A 27,520-nucleotide genomic window follows, 5' to 3' on the forward strand; every position below is an offset into this window, starting at 1 on the left:
AAGCACACACACTGCAATGAAGAGTAGCCCCTGCTCGCCACAACTAGAGAAAGCCCACATGCAGCAACTTAGACCCAATGCAGCCAAAAATAAATAAATTAAAAAAAAAAAAAAGAAATTTTGCAGGAGAAAGAGAGACAGAGACAGAGCCCCTGTCCCTCAATGTCCTGTGATTAGATGTCACCACTGGTATACAATTTCTTCCAGTTGTGGGCTTCTGTGTATCCTTCCTCAAACATTGAGTGAATTTGGCCAGTTCTGGGGCCCTAGACCTTTGGATAACTGGAGCTTCACACCTGCAGGCAGAGGACCAAGCTGTGTGGTCATAAGGGATGTGTTTTATAGTGAATAAAAGGATGGTAAGTGCTTTTTGGTTGGACTTTACTACCTAGTGTCCTGTAGTTTGTCCCTCGCGTGCAGCAAGGTAGAGCAAGGCCTTCCTGTTTTGGGGGCTACTCTATATGCTTGTGCAGGTTTGCCTGAGTAGAGGCTGAAACCATCCTGCCATCCACTTGCCAAGCTGTGTGTAGGAGCCGTCTGCACACACACAGAGCGAGTGCCTTTTCCTAAATGGCACAAAGGCGGCAATGGGCTGACAGTGGCCCTGCTGTTTGTAACAGAACTCAAGTCATCCAACAGTCTCCCGCTGTGTCTTGCAGACATTTGCTGGGAGGACCAGGAGATGGGCTGACTATACAGTTTGCAGTCTCCACAGAAGGCAGGCGGCATTCCCAGGCATCACTGTGGTTCACTGCACATGACCCACGTGGAGATGTGTGTAGACTGGGGCAGGCTGGAGGGACGGAGGCCCCGGTGGTCACTGTAAACATCTGTCCGTCAGAGTCAGTCTATGTGGCACATGGAGCGCGCCGGGCACAGAGCAGGGCCAGCATCCAGGACAGACTGGATGAGGGCTTTTATGTGGGTGTCGTCCTGCCCTCCTGCAGCCTCAGTTAGTCCTGACCTGGGCCTCCGATGCCCTCCTGGCTAAGAAGGGTCTCAAAATAACAAGGAGTGCCTCTTTCAGTTGATTTCCCCCTACTTTTGCATGCAAATACTTTAGCATCAAAAAAATTTTGATGCTAAAACAAATTCCCTTAAAGACGTAAGCTCTTTCATTGTCATTTTAAGATACAGGCAATTAAGAGGCATGGGGTATTACAGCATTTCATAGAGTAATCCATGAATATGGGATCAATCTCATCTTTGTGTGTTTTTGCTAATCAGAGCAAACACTAGATCAAGCAGATCTGAGTGGGTGGATACTGATTAAGTTACCCAGGAACAATTCCTACTAATACCATGATACTTTAAGAAAGGTTTAGTAAAAGCCACTTACCCCATCTACACTGACCGGCTAGTGAACACATTCCTGGCAAAAGCAATCTGGAGCAGATCTTTGATTTCACAGCACACATAGAAAATTACATTAATAAGGCCCACTGGGGTGGACAGGTGCATTGAAGCAGAGGTTTCCCTGCCCCATCAATATCTCAGCACGTTGAAAGTGGGCAGCTCAGATCGGCAGTGGTGGCTCTCACAGCTATATACTGGAATTGCCAGGGGAGCTTTAAAATATAATGATGACTGATATAATTGGGGTGATTTTGACGTAATTGGGTGTGGACTGAGCATCAGATGTTTTTAAAGCTCCATAGGTGATTCTAACCTGCAGTCGATGTTGAGATATTCTAGAGCAGGGGTTCTGAAACTCAAGTGGGCTAAGAACCCCCTGCAGGACTTGTTAAAATATAGATTTCTGGGTCCCAGCCCAGTCTCTGATTCAATCTGGAATGAGTCCTTGGAATTTACATTTCTTTTTCTTTTTTAAATTGAAGTATAGTTGATTTACAAAGTTGTGTTAGTTTCAGGTATACAGCAGTGATTCAGTTAACATATATATGTCTATGTCTCTCTCTCTCTCTCTCTCTCTCTCTCTATATATATATATATACATATACATATATACTTTTTCAGATTCTTTTCCCTTATAGGTTGTTACAAAATATTTAGTATAGTTCCCTGTGCTATACAGTAGGTCCTTGTTGGTTATCTATTTTATATATAGTAGTGTGTATATGTTAATTCCAACCTCCTAATTTATCCCTCCCCCCTTCCCCCTTCGGTAACCATAAGTTTGCTTTCTACATCTGTGGGTCTATTTCTGTTTTGTAAATAAGTTCATTTTTAATAAGTGCCCAGGTGATGCTGATGCTGCTGGTCTGTGGACCACATTTTGAGAACCTCTGCTCTAGAGGGAGTAAACTATGTAAGCAAAGAGTCTGAACTGCTTCCTTAGTATTGATACATTCCTACTGGTTATGTGATGTAGTTACAGTTATATGATATATGAAGTTAGCATATCAATTCTGCTAGGAGGCAGCTGAGTGAACGAGGCAGATAAGTTTAGCTTATGATAACAGTTATTTATTGTGGGCTCACTATGTGCTGGTCACATGACACCTGAAGTTTCAGTTACACTGCCCTACAGCTCTGAGGTTGGTGGCATGAGCCCCATTTTGCAGATGTGAACACTGAGGTGCAGACATGTTAGTAATTGCTCTTGCAGACACAACTGGGGAGGGAGAAAGTCAGAATTTACTCAGGGCTGCCCAGTGCTGAAACTCTGGTTTTTAACCTCTTGCCATATTGCCTCCGCACGAATGAGAAAGTTACTGTAGGTATCTACAGTATTGCTGTAAAATATACTTTTACAGGTCAGACTAATTTAGGCAGTTCTCATCCGGTCACTGCTAATTGGGGAGCTTGTCTTGGGGCTGTGAGTCCCACCCTGCCCTCTCCCACTCCTGCAAATAGAAAGTGGGGGGGGGTAGGGCAGGGGAGATTGCCTAAGATACTGGATGACAGTGGGACAGAAGCTGCTGTGCTGTAACAACTGTCAGGGGGACAATACCTCCATGTCCATGGGCAGTTCTTGTCCAAACTGCACTGTCTTGGCAGCGTCTATAACTGTGGCTTGATCCCGATAGATAGGAATCATGTTGTACTTGAAACTCAGCTCATCTATAGGCAAATTATATTTCCGAGCATGATTTTGAAGAGTTCCTGTAAATATGAAAGCCAGAAACCTGGGTTACTATTGCCCAAACATGGCCCCCACTCGCCTCAACCAGGATGCTCTGGCGTTAGAGAGCTTCCTCTCCATCCAGAGGACCCAACCATTGACATCTTACTCTGAATTAGTTGGGAGGGGTGGAGCAAAAGCATGTGCGAATTTTGGTCCTGGTTGGGAAGGGAGGGGAGGCCAAGTCTGAAGTGCACCGCTCTGCCAATGAGAGAGACAAGCCCGTGAGGCAGTTTCAGAGCCCAATCTCCCCAACTTTAGCATCTTGCGTAGCTTGTCTTGTATGGGCTGTCTATAGGCTGTTTAGAAGGGACTCAGGATGAGACAGATGAAGGGCTGGGCTCATTAGCATCTAGGAGCCCAGAGACCTTGGTCCCCTCTGGGGTCCTGGGCAGAATCCCTGAGGGCCACTGGAGGGATAGTAAGAGTATTTTTTAGAGGGAAGGACGCTGCTCAGAGGTGGGGCCAGAGAAGGTGGAGAGCAGGTAGTGCCCTTGAGCATGTGGGGTAGCTGTGTGCACTCACAGGGCAGCAGCATTTGCACTGGTAACCTGAGAGGAGTGGGCATTAGGTTGCTGGAGGAACATCTGCTATTTCTGCCATCCTTTCCCCACCCCAGCAAGCGAGGAAGAGCAGGGCCTTGTTCGGCTGCCTTATAATCAACAACCCCTTGGTTAGGCCATCAGCAGCCATGCCATTTTCAAAGTTCCTAGAAACCTGGCACAGCTCATCACACATAATGATCGTTCCTATGGGATTTTTCTAGGGAAAGCACTGGTACCTGTTAGAAATCCTTGAGGAAAGAAGAAACCGGAGATCCAGAAGGACTTAGGCTGTCCTCTTTTGAGCCACAGCTGAAGGAGAAACATTACACCATAATGTACTTTTTTTTTTTTTTCTGAGATAGAATTTGTCTTTTAAATCAAAGTCGTATTTTGGAGGGTGTCCAGGAGGCAGAATCTAAACCGGTCCTGAGTTATCACCAGCCCCATTCTTACTGCCTGCCTTGTCCCCCTTCCTCACCCACCAGGCTGACCATAAACCCAGAACCTGGTTATTACAGAAGTTCTAGAAGGGGGAGAGGGCGGCAAGGTCACACCTGACCGTTTGGACCCATGTCAGATTGGTTCTGTACCTCATGGTGAGATCTCATGAACTAGATCTGAAACTCCAAGGATGACCTGGAATTAAAATGGACTGTGGGGATAAGGGTCTAGGGCAAACTCTACTATAATCAGCATAAGACTTTCAAACTGATGCTATTCTGGAAATTTCTGTTTCTTTGGGTTCAGATGATCCCTCGATGGTTGTCAATATTTCAGTTAGCGAGGGCTTCCTAAGAGCTTGAGGGCCAACCGTGTCATCAAATTCATCAGACCCCAAAGACGTGAATTTTCTTACGTCCACAAATGCAGTCCTCAGAATAAGGTCTTTGACCCACGATCCTAGTGGCTTCAGGGATGGGTAGGCTGTGTTGGACCACAGAGAGGGAACCTGGTTGTTGAGGAAACTGTTATACACTTTTTCCATTTCTTCAGACATCACCACCAATCCAGCAATGGCTTTGTTGAGCGTATCTAGAGAGGTCTGAAAGAATAAAAAGGGGTTGGTGCCCTTCACAGATGTAATTATCAGGTGGGAATGAAACTTGTTCATGGTAGCAGGTGTTGCCTTACGCTCAAGGACCTGCTTGCTGGGTTCCATCCTCTCTGTAAACTATGTGCTGGGCCAGACGCTCCAATCTTTCATGCATTTTTTTACATGTGACCAGAGGGGTGTAAGACCTTGTAGGGGAGGTGATTCAGGCATAATAGCAGGATCCAGTGAAGTGAAGAAGGGAAGGTGGAGAGATGGCCCCCAAGTATGTTGAGAAAAGCCATCATCCAGCTCTCGTCCAGGCCAAAGGAAGAATGGGCCTAATGATTAGTGATTGGGAACCATGGACAGGGGGATGAGGACGTGGGAAGTACCTCTAACTCTGCCCAGGGGGAGCCTGCGGCCCCAGGAGTTATAGCAGAAAGGGGAGATTCTTAGATGAGACCAATCTTTCAGCTGATTCCAGAGAGCCTCCTTATACTGGAAACACTTTTTTTTTTGCGATACGCGGGCCTCTCACTGTTGTGGCCTCTCCCGTTGCGGAGCACAGGCTCCAGATGTGCAGGCTCAGCGGCCATGGCTCACAGGCCCAGCCGCTCCATGGCATATGGGATCTTCCCGGACCAGGGCACGAACCCGTGTCCCCTGCATCGGCAGGCGGACTCTCAACCACTGCGCCACCAGGGAAGCCCCTGGAAACACTTTTTAAATGTATGTCCCTTATCCTCCCCTCATCTCAAAAAAAGACAGAGGCCGGCAGTAGTCCTGGGAGATGCTGGACCCACAGCAGCCATGGGAAGTTCAGGGTTATATCCGCCACCTGGCTAAAGATAAAGGCAAGCCATATAGATTTGTATGGGTTCCAGTTTTGTGACAACTACTGCCATACATGGGGAAGATATTACAGGAAGATGTTAGAGACCAAACTTATGTTGATTAAAAAACTAAGTCCTAGGACCACATGCAGATAGTTCTAGAGACGGGCGACATGTGACAAGACAGGTCTAGTCATCCTTCCATTCCTTCATGGAGTTATTCCCCTCCTCCCAACTCTTTTCACAAGAGGCAGTGATAGAAGAGAGGAGTGTTAAGTAGGATCTGAGGAACCATTTGCAGCAGAGCTCAGGAAAAAGGGCCTCAGCCAGAGCCCAAACAACCCTCCACCTTAGACACCAAAAATGGAAAGAGGTAGCAGAAGGCTTATCTAAGATTCATGGAGAACACTTAAGTCAGGGAGCTGCAGAGGCCAGGCTGCTAGTGCCTTCCAAAACAGCGTAGACAGAGGTCACATTGCGGCCAGTTCTCTCAGAGGAGGCAGCTAACATGTAGCCATGTCCAGCGGCAAGAGCGCACGTCAGAATGTTCTCCCTTATGGTTAGCGGCCTTGTCTCTCCCAGGACTTGCCCTGTCTCACAGTTCTGTAACCGTCTGGAGGAGAGTGAGCTCACCAAGATGGCAGCCCGAGGCCCCTGAGGCTCCCGCCCTCCCCTGGCCTTTCTTATCACTACCACTGTGAGGCCTTGCTGTTTGCTGGGGGAGGTGAAAGGGAGGCTGGGACAGAGCCAGGGCAAGGCAGGACAGGGCAGGTGCCAGGATGAGGGAGATCTCTGGTGCAGGCCCAGCATACAGTGGTGGCCACCACCCCTCCCTCCAATGGGAGTGCTTGGCTCTGACTCCTGATTGCCTTGCAGGCTGCTTCTCCCAGGGCTCCTATCTCTTCTACTTGTTTTTAGGTGAGTACTGCCATTAGTGGTGGACACTGTTGTTTGACCAGAAGAAGTGACCGCTTTGTTCCTGAGAGCCACATTCGTTCACTTGCATGTTCAAATATTCATGGAAGATTTAGGACGTGTCAGGCACTGGGGAAACAGAGATGACTTATATACTAGTCTCCTTCTCTTCAAGTTCATTGTCTACTGGGGGAGCCATACTCATGGAGGAGTTATTACAAAACAAGGTGGTACATTGTACACAAAAACAGTGATGGACACAGACACCTCAAGTGATGGAGCCCTGAGGAGGGGTCCCTGTCATCTGGTGGTGGAGGGAAGGGCTGGTGTTCCAGGAAGACTTTATGAGGAAGTGACATTTGGACTTGTCCATCTTTAAGTGGGTGAAAGGCCATACATGATGTGGAAGATGTCAGAGATGAGCAGCAGCCATCTCCTCTTCCTCCTCCGAACAACAGTATCCTCCTAGTTTTATCTGGGCACAGAGCAATCCAATACAGATATTGGGACTACATTTCCCAGCCACCCTTGCAGCTGGGGTGTTGCCATGTGACCAAGCTTTGGCTAAAGGGATACAAGAAAAAATGATGTATGCAACTTCTGGGCTACATTTTTACGAGGAAGCTGCTCTCCCTCAGCTCTCTTTCCCCTGTCCCAGTGGCTGGCAAAAGGGGACAGTTGGAATGGCCACCTTAGTCTCAGAGATGGGAGCTACCTGTTGAGACTGGACGAGCCAGCTCTCCAGCTGAGATCCTTGGATGAGCTCACAAAGCAAGATTAACTACCTGTCCTAGACAGAGCTTTGTCTGGGCTCTTAACTGAGAGAGTGGTGAATTTCTATCCTGTTTTGGCCACTGTATTTGGGGATCTTTATCACAGCAGCTTCACCTATACCCTGATTCATTCAATGTAGAAGGTAATAAGCTCTGACCTGACTACCTGGCCTGCTGACACTGGTTTATCTAACCAGATGTCATAGGCCCAAGGTGATGACGTAACGTATTCAGCTGACCCAATGGCCCCCTAACTCACAAGCCTGGGTATTGCCAGACGACCAGAAACATGTGGAGACTTTCCTTTCCTAATACGGAAGAGACGGTCTTTAAAAGATCTACCCTAGCTGCCCTTCCCAATCTTATCACTCAGCCTTGATTCTGTGCTAGGTATTTGGTTCCCTGCTTGGCAGTAGAACTTTTCCTGTTACTGTTCAATATTTGGTCTCTAATAGTTTCCCTTATTAAAGTTATGCACAGAGACAACAGGAAGTCCTGTAGCCAGCATTACAAAGTCAATGCCATTCAGAAAGTATTCCTGAGCATAAGGCAAAGGTCTAAATAGTTCTTCCTAAATTTTAGTTGCACTGACATCATCTGGGGGAGTTTATTTAAAATTCATATCCCCAGGAATTCCTCAAGGAATCCTAACTCCGTAGGTCTGAAGTGGAATCAGGGAATCTACATTTGAACCTCAGCACAGTGGACCCTAATTTAGGTGTTTTGTGGCCTCAATTTAAGAAACTCTGGTTGTCATAGTCTTCATAAAGACTATGATATTAAAAGCAAACTAGCCATCAGGAACAAGCACTGAATCTCTCTTAACTGAGTGCTTAGGTTCCTGGTCAAATTCCTAATGAGTCAATGGTAATTCTAAGGGTGCAAGTTAGGATAATGAAGGGTTTGTAAGGCCACATAGTCACTAGGCCATTATTAGAGCTAGGGAACACAGACTAGAGGAGGGTGAATTCAGGTTTAGACAAGTTGGGCTTGAAGGGTTGTTAGCATATCCAGATGGAAATGTTGAGGTGATGGGAATGGAAACTTCACATTGTTATACACTCTGCACAAAGCTTTGATACCCAATAGCAAGGATGGCAGTGAGCGTGCATACATGTATGAGCCTCAGCAGATTGTTAAACCGGTCCACTTCCTGTCCAAGAACAGTGGTCAAGGAGTTAAGGCGTCCGTGAGGATCCTTGACAAAAAGGCTCTCAGAAGCGTTCTCCATCTCCAGAGTTTCTGAAACACACACGGCTGATTTGTCAGATCAATGATTGTTGATTTCTCTCCTTATCTCATTGCTATTGGAATGCACTTATCTTAACCTTTCTTAAAGCCAACTTCTCTTGTCCCTGGGGCCTAGGCTGAACGGGAGTCAGGCCGCTCGGACTTCAGTGGCAAGTGCTACCTGGTAGACAAGGGACATCCCTGAGACCAGAGGTACCAGGGGTCCCGAGTCGTCTCCTCTGCCTTGTGTGTATGCGGCATATGTAAGCCTCGCTCTTCCCTACACACCCGTGTTGCATCTAGGAGAGGAGGGGTTGGGGGCAGGACACCCCCGGAGAGAGGAGAGAGACAGCATTTATCCCAGGTTACTGAGTGTTGTTCAAAGGGACTGACTGGATTGTGAAATGGGTCCATGTTTCAAACTGGATCGAAAATTGTGCTCTTCTTTTCCCCTACAATCCACCCAGTGGAGGTTCATATAAGCTCTAAAAAATGAAGGGACTGCATTTTCCTTACATAGATGAGTAAAGTGCGAGAAAACAAGTGGCTCTGAGATATGTACATCAATTTCCTCTTAACCACTCACATTTTGGCTGCCGTAGAAAAATCACACAGCAGTGTGGGTAAGGGCAAGCTCTTGGGTCCACAGGGCTGCGGTTACATGCCTACACTCTTCTCCTTTTGTCAGTCCCCTCGGGCTATTCGGAACCTCAGTTCTCTTGTTGAGCCAATTGCACCCCTGCCCCTTGTCTCAGCAGATGGCATGGCTTATCATTTCACAGTAAAAGTACAAACTATGAAGCGTGGAGAGAAAAACCTCCTAGGTGTCAATGGAACTCTATGAAACAAGTATACTAACTTTCCATCCACATCCATCCATCCATCCATCCATCCAGCCAGCCAGCCATCCACCTTCATCCCTTTTTCCACCCAGTCCTCCATCTTATGTTTATTAAAAATGCTTCCTAAAATAACTCAGTTGCTTCAATATCAACACAATTCTACACTCAAGAAGAGAGTCTTTTGAGGGGCTGCTTTAGGAGGAACATAACTGACTTCTGAGGTCACACAGGTCCTTTCTTTTCCGGGGGCCTTAATAGTATTGGCAAGACTTAGTCTGTGTTACTGTGATGTAATAAGAAATATGTCTTTTGGTCTGTGTCCCCAGCTTCTGGCCAGAGCTCCTAAAACTCTTATAATTTCCTCATTGATAAGAGTGATGGGAGCATCATTTCTATAATTGTTGGTTTCTGACCCCAACTCCTGAAATAGCTCCTGAGTGATGAAGGTGAAAGGAACATCTTTTGTTATTGATAACAAGCCCCTTTCAACCACACCTGAGTTTATGTTAATGAGCTGACTCTTGGACCACCCCTAAAGACGAGGGGCTGGTTGTCAGGGGAAATAACCATGTGATTAGAGAGTTGGAACTTCTAGCTCTACTCTCTGACCTCCTGGGAGAGGGGAGGGGCTGGAGGTTAAGTTAATCACTAAAGGCCAGTGACTTAATCAATCATGTCTACATAATGAAACTTCCATAAAGACCTAACTGAAGGGGTTTGGAGAGCTTCTGGGTTGGTGAATGCATCATGTGCCAGGAGGGACTAAACCTCCTGCCCTCGGGACTCTTCTGGGCCAGTGACTTAATCAATCATGTCTACGTAATGAAACTTCCATAAAGACCTAACTGAAGGGGTTTGGAGAGCTTCTGGGTTGGTGAATGCATCATGTGCCAGGAAGGACTAAACCTCCTGCCCTTGGGACTCTTCTGGACCTTGCCTTATGTACTTCTTTATCTTGCTGTTTATCCTTATCCTTTAGTATATCATATTAAGTAATCTGGTAAATGTAAATAACCACTTCCCTGAGTTCTGTGAGTTGTTCTAGAAAATTACTGAACCCCAGAAGGGGGTTGTGGGAATCCTCGATTTATGGCTGGTTGGTCAGAAGTACAGGTCACACCCTGGGGACTTGTTGGCTTCTGAAGTGGGGACAGTCTTGTGGGACTTGTGAGCCCTTAAACCGTGGGGTCTGTGCCCACTCTGGATAAAGTCATAACTGAATTGTAGGACACCCAGCTGGTGTCCAGAGAGTAACTGCTTAATGTAGGGGGGAACCCATACACTTGATCCCGGAGTATTGTGAATAGAGACAGAAACACAGTTTACTTTTACAGTCACTAGTTTTTTTTTATGCCTCATCTTTTTTTTCCCCTATAATGACATTTCCAACCATGAACAATATATGAAGACATCTAAATCTACAGTCACTCTAAGAAAAGTGTGAAAGTGGATCTGTGATGATTCAGGAAGATTCCCTAACTCACCAGAAAACAAAGTGAAATAATCTAGCCACCTCTCCTGTTGGAGAAAAAAAAAAAAAAAATGAAATGGATTCCAGAGCAGGGCTGTCCAATAGAATATTTTATGATGATGGAAATATTCTCCATTTGCATTGTTCAGTATGGCAGCACTTAAAATGTGGCTAGTGCAACTGAGGAAATGAATTTTAAATTTAATTTAAAGTTGAAGTAACCACATGTGGCTAACGGCTACTGTCTCGGACAGTACAAGTCTAGAGATGTTAGAAAACTCAGGAAAAAGTCTGGTTAAAGTTACATTGAGCTAGAAACCAACTTGTTCCTCATGCTTCTGGCAGTTAAGATGTCAAGGTGCTATAGGCTTCTCGTCTATAAGTGGAGAGCTCTACGTCAGAAGAGCTCTCTATGTAAAGAAAAAATCTGCATAATAAGCAGATTTGGACACCTGCCTGTCACTCAGCTTTCGGAGTTTATTCCTAAAAGTCCCATTGTACATGTATGCTAGGAATTACTTAGTACCTGGAACTCTGGTCCGGACAGAAGCAACGAGTTCTTGGACAATCTCATCATTGCTCTTTCCCTCTCCACCAGAAGATGACCTCGGCTGAACCTCAAGTATGGTGTTGATTAAAGTGTTGGTCTCTTTGTACTGTAATGGTGAGAAGAGACAGAACAGTGAAGAACCAAATTCTCAAAAAAGTAATTTTTCACACATAGTTTATTAGAGAAATAATGGCAGTGGCCAAAACCAAGGAAATTTTATTTTATTTATTTATTTATTTTTTGCGGTACGCAGGCCTCTCACTGTTGTGGCCTCTCCCATTGCGGAGCACAGGCTCCGGACGCACAGGCTCAGTGGCCATGGCTCACGGGCCCAGCCGCTCCGCGGCATGTGGGATCTTCCCGGACTGGGGCATGAACCCGTGTCCCCTGCATCGGCAGGCGGACTCTCAACCACTGTGCCACCAGGGAAGCCCAGAAATTTTGTTTTTTATATTGAAGATATAGTTGGTAAAATGTGCTCATTGGAAATGACAGTGTTTAGCTCTCAGTGTTATAGTTGAACATTTTTGGTTGAACAACAATGTGAATTTACTGAATGTCATTGAACTGTATACTTAAAATGGTTAAAATGATAAATTTCACGTTACATGTGTTTTACCACAGTAAAAAATGGTTAAACAATTTTTGGCTAATTATTTAAAAGGCAGTTATGAAAGTGAGGAAGAAATAATGAGAATTCAGTTTTAGAACATACTTTTATTTAAATAACATTTTCTCAAGGGAACCCTCCTACACTGTTGGTGGGAGTGTAAGTTGGTGCTGCCCCTGTGGAAAACAGTGTGGAGGTTCCTCAGAAAACTAAAAAGAGAATTACCATATGATCCAGCAAACCCACCCCTGGGCATATATCCAGACAAAACTATAATTCAAAAAGATACACGCACCCCTATGTTCATAGCAGCATTATTCACAAGAGCCAAGACATGAAAACAACCTAAATGTCCATTGACAAATGAATGGATAAAGAAGATGTGGTACATATATACAATGGAATACTACTCAGCCATAAAAAAGAATGAAATAATGCCATTTGCAGCAACATGGATGCAACTAGAGATTATCATACTAAGTGAAGTAAGTCAGAAAGAGAAAGACAAATACCACATGATATCACTTATACGTGGAATCTAAAATATGGCACAAATGAAACTATCTACAAAACACAGAGACTCACAGACATAGAGAGCAGAGGGGGTGGGGGGTGGGGGAGGGAAGGCTGGGAGTTTGGGATTAGCAGATGTAAACTATTATATATAGGATGGATAAACATTGGATAAAAATGGATGGATAAACAAGGTCCTAGTGTATAGCTCAGGGAACTAGATTCAATATCCTGTGATAAACCATAATGCAAAAGAATATAAAAAAAAGAATGTCTCTATGTGTATAACTGAGTCACTTTGCTGTACAGCACAGATGGGCACAACATTGTAGATTAGCTATACTTCAGTAAAATAATAACGTTTTCCCAATTAGAAAAGTATTATGGGGAATTCCCTGGCGGTCCAGTGGTTAGGACTCCACGCTTTCGCTGCCGAGGGTGTGGGTTCAATCCCTGGTGGGGGAACTAAGATCCCGCCAGCCATGGGGTGCAGCCAAAAAAAAAAAAAATAGAGTGGTAGAATTTAGAAAAGTATTATAGCTTATTATTGAAAATTTAGAAAACACAGAAAAGTATAAAGAAAAATTATTCATGATCTTGCTTTTCAGAGATATTTATAACTTTAGTTTACCTCCCCCACCCCCTGGACATTTTCTGTATATATGTGCATATAGTTTTAAATATTGAACCCATACAATTTATGTAGTATTTATTCTTTTTCAATTTCATGAACATTTTCTCACATCACTGAAAAATCTTCATGAGTCCTGTTTTAAGTGACTGATCCTCGCTGGTTTGAATGCACTATAATTAATATAGTTGTTTATTTACTTTTTGGATATTTCTATTTTCCAGATTTTTTTTAGAACTCTGTGAATAGAATATCTATATATGAATTTCATCCACTATCATTTACATTCTTTACATGATATATTACCAAAGGCATATTTTTAAACTGTGTATTATTATATTGATTTCTAACAACACTGTATCGACTTACACTCCCAATAATAGTGTATCAGAGGACCTGTCTTTCTGTCTTTGTAAGAATTGCTATCATTGCTTAAAAAATCCTTTCCAATTTGATGCGCAAAATAGTTTTTCATTGGTTTGCACTTCTTTGAGGATTAGTAGAGTTAAACATTTAAAAACTAAGTTCATTGGCTATCTGTATTGTCTTTATAAATTATTTATATATTTTGTACATTTTGAGTTTTAGTGTTTATTACTATTGATTTATAGGAGATAATTCTATAATAAAGATAATTAACTATTTTCTATTTTTTTCTTGTTGTAAAATACACATAATATAAAATTTGCTATCTGCACTATTTTTAACTGTACAGTTCAGTGGTATTAAATACACTAATAATGTTGTCACCACCATTCATCTCCATAACTCTTTTCATCTTGGAAACCTGAAACTCTGTACCCATTAAACAATAACTCATCATTTCGTTTCTCGCCAGCCTCTAGCAACCACCATCCTACTTTCTGTCTCCAAAATTTTGTCTACTCTAAATACCTCATATAAATGTAATTATGCAGTATTTTTCTTTATTTGACTGGTTTATTTCACTCAGTGTCATGTCCTTAAGGTTCATCCATGCTGTGCAGAATTTCCTTCCTTTTGAAGGCTAATAATATTCCATTGTATGTATACACCATTTTTTTCCTATCCATTCATCCACTGATGGACACTTGGGTTGCTTCCATGTTTTAGCTATTGTGAATAATGCTGCTATGAGTATGGGTGCACAAATATCTTTTTTTGTCCCTGATTTCAATTCTTTTGTGTATATACCCAGAAGTGGAATTGCTGGATTATATGGTAAATCTAATTTTTTTTTTAAGGAACTGCCATACTGTTTTCCACAGAGGCTGTACCATTTTACATTTCTCTTTGGAGGAATGTCTATTCAAGTCCTTTGACCATTTTTGAATTGGGTTGTTTGTTTTTTTGTTGTTGGGTTTTAGGAGTTCCCTATATACTCTGAATATTAATCCCTTATCAGATATATAATTTATGAATATTTTCTCCCATTCTGTGGGTTGCCTTTCTCTCTGTTGAATTAAAATGAAAAAATTAAAATAAAATAAACTTTCATGAAGTCCAATTTGTCTGTTTTTTTCTTTTGTTATTTCTGCCTTTGGTGTCATATCCAAGAAATCATTGCTAAATCTAATGTCATGAAGCTTTTTGTCCTATGTTTTCTTCTAAGAATTTTATATCTTTAGTTCTTTTTTTAAAAATGTCTTTATTGGAGTATAATTGCTTTACAATGTTGTGTTATTTTCTCCTGTATAACAAAGTGAATCAGCTATATGTATATTTATATCCCCTTATATCCCCATATCTCCTCCCTCTTGCGTCTCCCTCCCATCCTCCCTATCCCACCCCTCTAGGTGGTCACAGAGTACCGAGCTGATCTCCCTGTGCTATGCGGCTGCTTCCCACTAGCTATCTATTTTACGTTTGGTAGTGTATATATGTCCATGCCACTCTCTCACTTCGTCCCAGCTTACCCTTCCCCCTCCTCGTGTCCTCAAGTCCATTCTCTACATCTGCATCTTTATTCCTGTCCTGCCCCTAGGTTCATCAGAACCTTTTTTTTTTTTTAGATTCCATATATATGTGTTAACATACGGTATTTGTTTTTCTCTTTCTGACTTACTTTACTCTGTATGACAGTCTCTAGGTCCATCCACTTCACTACAAATACCTCGATTTCATTTCTTTTTATGGCTGAGTAATATTCCATTGTATACATGTGCCACATCTTTTTTATCCATTCATCTGTTGATGGACACTTAGGTTGCTTCCATGTCCTGGCTGTTGTAAACAGAGCTGCAATGTACATTGTGGTACATGACTCTTTTTGAATTATGGTTTTCTCAGGGTATATGCCCAGTAGTGGGATGCTGGGTCGTACGGTAGTTCTATTTTTGGTTTGTTAAGGAACATCCATACTGTTCACCATAGTGGCTGTATCAATTTACATTCCCACCAATAGTGCAAGAGGGTTTCCTTTTCTCCACACCCCCTCCAGCATTTATTGTTTGTAGATTTTTTTTTTTTTTTTTTTTTTTTTGCTGTACGCAGGCCTCTCACTGTTGTGGCCTCTCCCGCTGTAGAGCACAGGCTCCGGACGCGCAGGCTCAGCGGCCATGGCTCACGGGCCCAGCCGCTCCACAGCATGTGGGATCTTCCTGGACCGGGGCACGAACCCGTGTCCCCTGCATTGGCAGGTGGACTCTCACCCACTGCTCCACCAGGGTAGCCCTGTTTGTAGATTTTTTGATGATGGCGATTCTGACCGGTGTGAGGTGATACCTCACTGTAGTTTTGATTTGCATTTCTCTAATGATTAGTGATGTTGAGCATCCTTTCATGTGTTTGTTGGCAATCTGTATATCTTCTTTGGAGAAATGTCTATTTAGGTCTTCTGCGCATGTTTGGATTGGGTTGTTTGTTTTTTTGATATTGAGCTGCATGAGCTGCTTGTATAATTTGGAGATTAATCCTTTGTCAGTTGCTTCATTTGCACATATTTTATCCCATTCTGAGGGTTGTCTTTTCGTCTTGTTTATGGTTTCCTTTGCTGTGCAAAAGCTTTTAAGTTTCATTAGATCCCATTTGTTTATTTTTGTTTTTATTTCCATTTCCCTAGGAGGTGGGTCAAAAAGGATCCTGTTGTGATGTATGTCATAGAGTGTTCTGCCTATGCTTTCCTTTAAGAGTTTTATAGTGTCTGGCCTTACATTTAGGTCTTTAAGCCATTTTGAGTTTATTTTTGTGGATGGTGTTAGGTAAGGGTCCAACTTCATTCTTTTGCATGTGGATGTCCAGTTTTCCAAGTACTGTTTGTGGAAAAGACTGTCCTTTCCCCATTGAATGGTCTTGACACCCTTGTCAAAAATAATTTGACCATATATGTGAGGGTTTATTTCTGGGCTTTCTATTCTACTTCATCAGGCTATATGTCTGTCTTTATGCAGTACAAGTGTTTTGATTACATTAGTTTTATTGATTTCAAATTTTATCCCAGCGTAGTTGGAGAAGATAATTTGTATGATATTTATCTTTTTAAAACTATGGATACTTAATTTGTGGTCTAACATATGGTCTATTCTGGAAAGTGTCCCATGTGTGGACAGTTAACTTTTTCTGATTTTTTTTGGTTGTTGTTTCAAAGATGTTTTGCTTTGTCATTTAATTTTCTTATGGCCTTTTGGATATACTCACATGTTCTGGCTCTTTCTAATGTGATTTATTTTTCAATTGCTTTTTATGCTTAGAAATTCATTTTCCAAGGTCAATTAAATATTCTCAATTGTTCTAGTTTTTTTTTAAAATTCAGAAACATGGTATCTTCTTATGTATATTTGTTGGAACCTCTTAGAGGTTTTCTTTATACCAGTCACAACACTCGTTATCCACTTACCTGAGAAAAGAGTTCAGAACCTGGGATTACAGATCTTGGTTGTAAAAGTTATATTTTACATAATAGATCTTCTTTCAGACATGACTTTTGACATATTCATTAGGTCCTAAACACATATGTGACATTATCTACTTAATGTTATGGTTAAATAGTTTGGTTTCCTTGCTCAGTGCCAGTTGTTTAATATTATGACTTTTCCATTTTAGTTCTTGACTTGTTGGTTAGATAAAAGTCTTGAAACATTTAGCGCAGCCAGGTTCAATTTTCTTTACTAGTCTCTAGTACGCATCTATGTAAGTACAGTTTGCTGGTCTGAAGAAGGAATCATTTGTATCTTTTGCATTAAGTCTCTGTTGATGGCAAGAGGCAGAATTGTCTCACTTAAACCAGCTAAAGCAAAGAGAAGGGGTCTCTTGGCACATATAGATGGGAAGAAGAAGACACAAGTCATGTGGGTTTCAGGCATGGATGGATCTAGCACTCTCTCTCGTGCATATTTGGTTGTTTCTCTCATTCTTTCCTATGGCAGATGACCTTCTTCCATTTGGTAGGAAGAAGGGGTGGGGGGTCAGGGATGAGGGCACAGAATGCTGCAGAGATGCAGCATCGTAGCCAGTGATTCCAGAGGAAAGGCATTTTCCTCCCTCCTCCCTCCTAGGATCTATATATCCTATAAAGGAATCTCAGGCACCTAGTGTGGGCCATGTCCCTGCTCCTTGGACCAATTCCAGGGGCTGGGTGGTGTTGTGCTGCCTTTGGCCAGGCCTGAGTTACATGCCCACCTCTGTGAAGGTAGAGAGTGGTTGGAAGTTTTACCAGAATCTAATGGAATGAGGAAGGGGAAATTTTCCCAAAAGAAAGAGGTAGGGGATGTACTGTACCAGAAAAATGAAGGAAGGGAGGTTGGGAAGAAAAACATAACTTGGGGCTCACTACATGCCTACTGTCTCATTCTCAGTCATTCTGAACCAATGAAAACACAAAAAACTACATTCCCAGGTATATACTGCCAAGAGTGTTACCCCACCCAAAAGTCCTGTGCTTCTCACGGGATGCAGTGAGCCTACCATTTCCACATTCCTCTCTCCCTTCTCTCACCTCCGCGCCCACCCACTCCAGAACAAGCAGTCAGATGATTGAATATTAACACTAGGTTTGGCCACCTGTTTTTCCTCCTGAAAGTAGAATCAGGAAAAATAAGATATTCTAACTCTTCACTGAATGGCAAAGCAATTTTTAGGGCAGAGAACATGACATAGGTCATGTCATGTTCTCTGAGAACATGATCATTGAGAATTTCCACTGTTGTTTTGCATGGATTCTTTGATATCTACGCAGACCTTACCCTCTAATTTGTCTCTAACTTGTAGGGGTCAAATTTAAGTTGAAAAGAAAGGGGATTCCCTTCAGCTTCGTGAGGCCAACCTAGTCTCCAACCTTTAGAGTATTCCAGGGCTCCAGGGACATACCTCTTTTCGTGGCTTTGGTTCACCAAAGATGCCAGACTATGACAGATAATAAAACTGGAAGGGTATGTAATGGCCCGGTCATGGGGGAGCCTTGATTGCCATGCTCAGGAGCTCGGACTACCCTTAGGTAATGGTGTGGCATCAGAGGTTCTTGGGGGAGTAAAATTGTCCAGTTTGCTCTTTGGACGTACTGCTGTGGTCTGGTACTGTCACCTTGATGAACTGTACTTTTATTTTTTAATTTAATTTAATTTTTAAATTATTTTTAAAAATTGAGATATAGTTGATGTACAATATTACATAAGTTACAGGTGTAAAACAGAGTGATTCACAATTTTTAAAGTTATACTCCATTTACAGTTATTATAAAACGTTGGCTATATTCCCTGTTGTACAATATATCCTTGTAGCTTATTTATTTTATATGTAGTAGCTTATACCTCTTAATTCCCTACCCCTGTTTTGCCCCTCCCCCCTTCCCTCTCTCCACTGGTAACCACTAGTTGATTCTCTATATCTGGGAGCCTGCTCCTGTTATATTTTTTGTTATATTCACCAGTTTGTTGTATTTTCTATTTTTATTTATTTTTATTATTTTGGCCATGCCATGTGGCTTGTGGGATCTTAGTTCCCTGACCAGGGATTGAACCCAGGCCCTTGGCAGTGAAAGTACAGAGTCCTAACCACTGGACTGCTGGGGAATTCCTGTTGTATTTTTTAGATTCCACATATAAGTGATGTTATACAGTATTTGTCTTTCTCTGTCTGACTTATTTCACTTAGCATAATGCTCTCCAAGTCCATCCATGTTGTTGCAATGGCAAAATTGATAAACTGTGCTTTTAAAGAACAGTGTTTTGATTTCTCTGCCTTGGATATTTGCTATTGTACTTTTATAACCTACTCCTCTGGGGGGGGGTCCATAAATCTTTGTGAAATATGTTACAAATATGCCCAGCATGGAGGGAGAAGTGCAAAAGAAAAAGGGCTGTCTGGATTATCATCCAAATCTCCATGTTGCAGGAGACTAGCAGGTAGATTATGGACTAAGCAGAGGCTGGAAGCTGAGGGGGTGGCTGGTGACAAGAAGATGAATGACGATCTTAGGATTCTGTGAAGGATCCAGAGGGAGCAGGCTAAATTGGAACCAGATGTTGAAGTCGAGGTGAAACATTTATTTTATTTGTTTATTTAAGAAGATTATAACTTACAGAGCCAGTGAGGTGATTATTGATGTTTCAGGTTTATATACACAATATGAATATGTCTTTTAAGTAGAAAGGCCACATACCTGGAAAACTAGGTTGGCATTTTCATGCATTCCAAATATTTCTGGGTCATCTATCAAAGGCAGGTTTTCAATGTAGTCTTTAAACTCTTGTAGGCTGTCAGCCAAGGGTGCAAAATAGATACCTGTTATTGAAAACACAGAAGGCAATATGTCTCAAATAGACGAGCTTTGAGTACTGCCAGGTTTGGTGCTTCTCTGTCTGTTCAGATGGTGGGTATAATCAACTGCCTCACAGAGAAACAGGAATGGTTTTTCCTCACCTTCATCCCTGTGTCTAGTTTCTTTACCTTTTCTTAAGGCCTTTACATCTAATCAGTGTCCTAACCTTTCAGGGTGTTAACCTGCAGAACATTTCAAGGTTCTGAGAACCCAGGGATGTGCTACTGAGAGGTGTGTTCCGAATTTATGGAACTTTGAAAACACACAGAATACCACCCACTTTAGAGCAGAAATAATTCAAAATGGTTATCGTACAATAGATATCTTTGTACTCTTACAACCAAAGCCATTTTGAAGGTGGTCAAGCATGAGGATGGGAGGGTGTGGAGTCTGGGTTGTGAGGACTGGACACAGACAGCTCCTGGATGGAAAACTCAGAGATGCTGTCAATGACTTTTTGGAAAAAGTTGTTTTCCATGATATTGAAAAGTCACTCACCTGATTCAGAATATTTATAATCCTCTTGTAATGTTTCAGGAGAAAAAAATCTTTTCAAAACAGTACGAAGGCATCTTTGATCCCAGGTATCTGTAACTCTACCACCATATGTAATTTCACCTGAAAAGAAGTTTGCATTTAAAAACATTGTTTGCTTTTAATTGATATGCATACCCACATTCTAATAGGTTTATTTATTCACACATTTATTTGGTACTGAAAGTGGAAATAGCACATTGAGTTTCTTCTATTACCCCAACCCCAAAGATAATAAAAGTCAACTTTTAAAAAGCAGAAAAAAATCTAGTATATGTTCTCTCCCCTAATTATTTTGCTTTTCCCAAATAACTGATACTAAAGCCAGTGAGATCTGTTTACATATTTCTTTCTTCTTCCTGTGTTTTTTCTTCAAAAATATTGATTTGGGGTCTTATCCCATCATTGACTGTAGTACTCTAAAATAGACATACTTTCCATGAACCACTGCTTCTTTTGGGGGCCGATGAGCTAAATGAAACCAAAACATTTACAGCAAGCCATTCAAACTCTATACATACCTTATAAATCATTGATATTAAGTCAAGGAAGAAAGATCCATAGTGAAGGAGACAAGTTGCCTCACAGAAATTATGTTATGGGGAACTACAATTTGTTGGTATCCCATCTCTTTCCACAGAGAAATTATGCTCCATCATCATCCCCAAGTTACAAGTAGGAAAGTTATCTATTCTGCATTGGAATGATTGTACTGCTGGAGGATATAATTCCTTGGAAAAATTCCAGACCCATTGCTACAATTCATTATTCACCTCTGTAGTTTTCTGAAAAGGATTTTACTTATGATACTGATATTGCCAACTTTTGAATCCTTTAAATGTTCATCCATTCTCATCTCCATCTCTTTCATTATGTCAAGATTTTTTAAAAAATTCTTTTTCAAGCTGAGATGGTTGGTTGAGAGTAAGTTATTTGTGTTTGGAATCTCAGTAATTTATTTCTTCCAGGATAGTAGCGTCCTGGCTTGCACCTATCTTCCCTCTCCTGTTGAGGCACTTCTGGTCAGTCTTACTGGCTCAGCCACTTAGAGGGAGGACGTTGGGGAGTAAGTGCCAGAGCTGATGATCGAGTAACTGACTCCCTGTATTAGCAATTCTAAGAGGGAAGAAAGAGATGCTGCTGTGCTTTCCTGAGAATACTCTTCAGTCACTCTCTGGGAAATCTTGCAACACAAAGTTGGGTTAAATCTTTGTGGTGGGTCCATCTAGCTTCAGACCAACTTGGATCCTGAGGGCTAGATGGGAATATAAAGGTCAAGTTTCTTCAATTGCATCATGGTGTCTGGGAGAGGAGGGTGGCCGGAAAAATGCAGACTCCAATAATTAGTCACTGGTGAGAGGAAAATGTTGCCCTGAAGTGCATTATTCTAAAAAAAATTTCGGGGACTTCCCTGGCGGTCCAGTGGTTAAGACTTCATGCTTCTACTGTAGAGGGCCCGGGTTTGATCCCTGGTTGGGAAACTAAGATCCCACATGCCGTGCGGCAGGGCCAAACAAATTTTTTTAAACAAAAATATTTATATTTTGAGAAGTAGCACAGAAATATTCACCTTAAAAATCATCAGACTTTGTGATTCTGCGTCCAGATTTAGTGTTATGTTTTTCTTGGATCAAAGTGAGTAAACCAGGAACTCGAATAATTTGATTCAGGGTAGATGGCTCACTTTTAGGCTTACTTTTAGGACGGAGTCTTCTGGGTTTAGAAGACAGATGTTGGGAGGGGGCGTCTACCATTCACGTCCACCACCTGTCCTGGCCCAGGCATCACAGTTCCTGAGGGTCTCGTTGCAAATCCTGATGTGGTGTCTTCCCCTTCTCTTCCATGCTTGTCCCTGTGGGCTGGCTCAGGGATGGTCCGACACAAACTGGATAGGCCTTAGGTCTGGCTCTGTCTTTGCCCACTTTGAGCTCAGAGCTGTCTCTTGGACTTAGGCATCACTGTAGCTTACTCTATAAAATTTTAAGAACCGTCCCCCACCCCCTCCAACCCCAAATACCTTCCCATATTTAAAGCCTCCTTAATCTTTCTCTGTTTATTCTCTCCTGTCTAGTCTCCCCCTTGGTGTTGCTGTATCCCCTTGTTCAATTCTTCACCTTGCTTTTGTTATAGCTTTAGAAGTGGTTGCACCTGTTCCCAGCCTAAAAGACTATAATTGCCAACCGTTGCTTATAAGGTAGAGCCCAAATTTATTAACAACACACACAGGCTTTCAAGATGTGCCCGCAGATCACCTTTGTTTTTTAGTTTTGTTGAAGATAAAGCTTTCCTCCATATACATCTCCTCTTTATACTCTGCTCTGGCGCTCATGAACTACTCACAGTGTCTACAGGCATGCCACATCCCGACACTGCTGGGCTTTACCATCACTGTTCTCTCTGCCAGTGTGCTCTCCTGCCTCTTCTCTCCTGCTGAGCCCACCCCACCATCCAGTGCCCCACTCAACCATTGCCCCCTTGGCGGAGATTTCCCAGATTCCTCCAGGTAGCGTTATTTGCTCCTTCTGAATTCCCACAGCATTGTCCACACACTTCTATTTGGGTAGTTGTCATACCATATTCTAATTTATTTATTATCTCCATCCCATGAGTTTTTGGTAGGCAGGGACTACATCATCTTTGTATTTCCAGCATTTAGCACAGTGGTACTAACCTGGATTTTCTGGATTAATCCATAAATGACTGCCTAAAATCCCACCACAAGCAAATATCATTGCCTGGATAAAGCATTGCCTTTTTTTCTCCTATTGTTTTTTTTCCTATTGCGCCTTTGTTAAAAATAAATTGACCAGGGACTTCCCTGGTGGTGCAGTGGTTAAGAATCCGCCTGCCAATGCAGGGGACACAGTTTAGGGCCCTGGCCCGGGAAAATCCCACACGCCTTGGAGCAACTAAGCCCGTGCGCCACAACTACTGAGCCTATGCTCTAGAGCCCGCGAGCCACAACTACTGAGCCCATGTGCCACAACTACTGAAGCCTGCGTGCCTAGAGCCCATGCTCCGCAACAAGAGAAGCCATCACAGTGAGAAACCCGTGCACCGCGACAATGTGTAGGCCACGCTTGCCGCAACTAGAGAAAGCATGCGTGCAGCGAAAGAGACCCAACACAGACAAAAATAAATACATAAATAAATTATTAAAAAAATAAATTAACCATAAATATAAGGGTTTATTTCTGGATTCTCAATTCTGTTCCATTGATTATATGTCTATCCTTATGCCAGTACCATATTGTTTTTTTTAAAAAATTGAATTTAGTTGATTTACAATATTGTGTTAGTTTCAGGTGTACAGCAGTGATTCGCTAACACATATATGTTTATATATCTATATGTCTTTTTCTGATTCTTTTCCTTTATAGTTTATTACAAGATATTGAATATAGTTCCCTGTACTATACAGTAAGTCCTTGTTGTCTCACACTGTTTTGATTATTGTAGCTTTGTATAACTTTTGAAATCAGGAAATGTAACTCTTCTGACTTCATTCTTTTTTTTCAGGATTGTTTTTGCTTTTTGGAGCCCTTTGCATTTCCATCCAAATGTAATCGGCTTGCCAATTTCAGCAACAGTGTCAGCTGAGATTTTGATAGGGATTGTGTTAAATCTATAGATTGGTGTGGGGATTATCGCCACTTTCACAATATTGTGTCTCTCAATCCACGAGCATGTCATGTCTCTTCATTTATTTAGATTAATTTTCTTTGGCAGTGCTTTGCAGGTTTCAGTGCACACATCTGCACTTCTTTTGATAAATTTATCCTTAAGTAGTTTATTCTTTTTGATGTTATCATAAATAGAATTAAAAGTATTTTCTAATTGTTTATTGCCAGTATATAGAAATGCAGTTGATTTTTGTGTATTGACTTTGTATCCTACAACCTTGCCAAACTCATTTGTTACTTCCAGTTTGTGTGTGTGTGTGTGTGTGTGTGTGTGCGTGTGTGTGAATTCCTTAGGATTTTCTGCATGCAAGATCTTGTCATCTGCAAATAAAGATAGGTTTACTTCTTCCATGCTAATCTGGATGTCTTTGATTTCTTTTCCTTGTCTAATTTCCCTGGCTGGAACCTTCAGCACAACACTGAATAGTAGTGATGAGAGCAGATACATCATTGTCTCATTCCTTTCTATTCTTTTCAAAACACAGTTACGGGCTTCCCTGGTGGCGCAGTGGTTGAGAGTCCGCCTGCCATTGCAGGGGACATGGGTTCTTGTCCCGGTCCGGGAAGATCCCACATGCCGTGGAGCGGCTAGGCCCGTGAGCCATGGCCGCTGAGCCTGCGCGTCCGGAACCTGTGCTCCGCAACGGGAGAGGCCACGACAGTGAGAGGCTTGCGTACCGCAAAAAAAACAAAACACAGTTACTTCCACAGCAGTAGAAGTTTAGGTAACCAGAAAGGTCAAGTGTTCTAGGAGAGAAGGAAGGGAGAGAAAAGCTAGGAAGCAGAAAATTCAGGGTACATAGAGGGTGCCAGAGAAGAATTCTGCCTAACTCACTGTTATGTTAAGCAATGTTGGCCACACAGGAGTGGCTGAGAGCAGGAGTACAAGGTAGCTTCCCAGGTTCCATGCCTACTTCTCTTGGTCCACCCTGGGGATGGGTCCTCATGCATCTCCATACTGTTTCGCTGCCCTTCACTCAAACATGCTCCAAGGTGTCACGTGCTGTTCAAGGCTCTAGATCAGCTGATACCTCTCTGCTGTTCCCCATTTCCCTTGCTCACCAATGAAAACCATCCATTCCCATTCTGCTCTCTCCCTCCCTCACCTCCCAGTGGGAATCTGTTCTTCATTATATGGGTCTACATGGTCTAAATTGTATCTGATTTTGGCAGTAAGATCTCATTTGGCCACAATTCATATTTGTTAAAAATCGTAATTCCTGAAATAGTTTTTCCTTTTTCATAAGTACACCTAACTCAACAGGTCTCGACTAGTCAATCATGTTTCGATTCTTTGAATTTAAGAGCACAGACTCTGGAGGCTGGACTGCCTGCCTTTAAATCTTGGCTTCACCCTTGTTCTTCAGGTTCCTCGCGTGTAAAATAGGGATATAATAGTTTTCACCTTATAGGGTTGTTGTGAGGATTAAATCTGCTAATTCATGGGACATGCTTAAAACATGCTTAGCATGTAGCAAGAGCTATCTAAGTTTTTGCTATTATTATTTGGGAAAACATTCATCCCATTTCCTATGTGTAAATATTCTTATGATATTCTTATCATGGTCTTATCTTCTCAAAGGCAGTATCAGAAGTCATCACCACTGTCACCAAAGGCTTGGGAGGACATCATTTTGGTATAAGCCAGGTGGGCGTAAACCAACAACTGTGTGGTGCACAGCTGGACATCAGATGTGGGCATACTGACCAGTGATGTAAATCAATGCATCCCAGGGAATCTTTCCTTTTTGACAGTAAAGGTTGAGGTTCAGTAAAGCACATTCCCTGTCACTGTCATTAAATTCATAGCAGATATTCCAACCAAGAGGGCCGAACTTTTTTCTCTCCTAGAATAGAAAATGAAAATGGTCTTAAAGTTTGATAAAATTAATTGTGTAAAATACTGAAAACTAAAAGGTTTCTGTTGAAGTTGAACATCCTCATTGTGCAAAATCGGTTAAAATCATGACATTCAACTTGACCCAGGCTTTCAGTTTGGCTGTCACCAAACAGGGCAGGCACCTCTTCCTCCAACACTGGCCTTTTGCCAATTTCCCCAAAGAAAATTTGATATTACGAGAAATGTGAAACTGTGATAGACTTGTCAAAAGAACATTTGTTCTTCATGGTAAAATAAAATATTTCTCCATCAAAATAGGGAAAACTATCCCATCTAGAGTCTTTTGGCATAAAAGTATTGACACTAGTCACCCATCTGGTGGAGAGAGCTGCCCCCAACTCTTCTAAGAAGTCTGTCTATCACCCAGGCTTTTCAGTCATGCTTGATGTGCTGTTTACATGCTGACTTCTCTATAGTGGCCTTTTTTTTTTTTTTAAACTGATACCCAGAATCTCAATTCTTGTTTCATAACTCCCCATAGTGAAATCTTTCCCTTTCTTTGTTATCTCCCTATCTCATCTAATTTCTTAATTCTAAACTATTGATTGTATCAGATGATTGGTCCCATGTTCCCTCCTCTTTTCTTAAATTTATTTTTTTATTTAAAAATTTTTAAAATTATTATTACTTTTAAAATTTATTTATTTTTGGCTGCATTGGGTCTTCATTGCTGCATGTGGGCTTTCTCTAGTTGCCGTGAGTGGTGGCTACTCTTCGTTGCAGTGCGTGGGCTTCTCATTTTGGTGGCTTCTCTTGTGCAGCAAGGGCTCTAGGTGCGCGGGCTTCAGTAGTTGTGGCTCATGGGCTCTAGAGCGTAGGCTCAGTAGTTGTGGAGCATGGGCTTAGATACTCCACAGCATGTGGGATCTTCCTGGACCAGGGCTCAAAACCATGTCCCCTGCATTGGCAGACAGATTCTTAATCACTGTGCCACCAGGGAGGTCCCTTTAAATTTATTTTTTAATTTTTATACAATTTTTAAAGGTTACACTCCATTTACAATTGTTACAAAATATTGGCTATATTCCCTGTGTTGTACAATACATCCTTGAGCCTGTCTTACACCCAATAAGTTGTACCTCCCCCTCTGCCACCCCAGATAGTCTCCCCACCCCATAACCACTACTTTGTTCTCTGTATCTGTGAGTCTGCTTCTTTTCTGTTATATTCACTAGTTTGTTGTATTTTTTAATTTTTATTTTTTATTTATTTTTTGTAATTAAATCTTTATTTATTTATTTATTTGGTTGCACTGGGTCTTAGTTGCAGCAGGCAGGCTCTTTAGTTGCGGCATGTGGGCTCCTTAGTTGTGGCATGCGAACTCTTACTTGCGGCATGCATGTGGGATCTAGTTCCCTGACCAGGGATCGAACCCCGGCTCCCTGCATTGGGAGTGCGGAGCCTTAACACTGAGCCACCAGGGAAGTCTCTGTTGTATTTTTTTTTTGCGGTATGCAGGCATCTCACTCTTGTGGCCTCTCCCGTTGCGGAGCACAGGCTCTGGATGCGCAAGGCCAGCGACCATGGCTCACGGGCCCAGCCGCTCCGTGGCATGTGGGATCTTCCCTGACCGGGGCACGAACCCGTGTCCCCTGCATCAGCAGTCGGGCTCTCAACCACTGTGCCACCAGGTGAGCCC

The 27,520-nt window shown here is 42.3% G+C and overlaps 1 protein-coding gene across 1 annotated transcript in view; it reads right to left on the reverse strand.

Moving 5' to 3' along the window:
• DNAH6 (dynein axonemal heavy chain 6) overlaps positions 1–27,520 on the reverse strand; it is a 291,954-nt gene that overhangs the window by 4,348 nt on the left and 260,086 nt on the right. Inside the window, exons 68-75 of the mRNA XM_067703886.1 lie at positions 25,690–25,828; positions 20,263–20,382; positions 19,606–19,727; positions 11,254–11,383; positions 8,299–8,426; positions 4,487–4,672; positions 3,867–3,939; positions 2,915–3,066 (exon numbers count right to left, since the gene is read on the reverse strand). Coding sequence (XP_067559987.1) covers positions 2,915–3,066; positions 3,867–3,939; positions 4,487–4,672; positions 8,299–8,426; positions 11,254–11,383; positions 19,606–19,727; positions 20,263–20,382; positions 25,690–25,828 — 1,050 coding nt within the window. The remainder of the gene's footprint in view (positions 1–2,914; positions 3,067–3,866; positions 3,940–4,486; positions 4,673–8,298; positions 8,427–11,253; positions 11,384–19,605; positions 19,728–20,262; positions 20,383–25,689; positions 25,829–27,520) is intronic.

Source organism: Pseudorca crassidens, chromosome 14 (genome assembly GCF_039906515.1).
Source record: "Pseudorca crassidens isolate mPseCra1 chromosome 14, mPseCra1.hap1, whole genome shotgun sequence".
NCBI classification, from domain to species: domain Eukaryota; kingdom Metazoa; phylum Chordata; class Mammalia; order Artiodactyla; family Delphinidae; genus Pseudorca; species Pseudorca crassidens.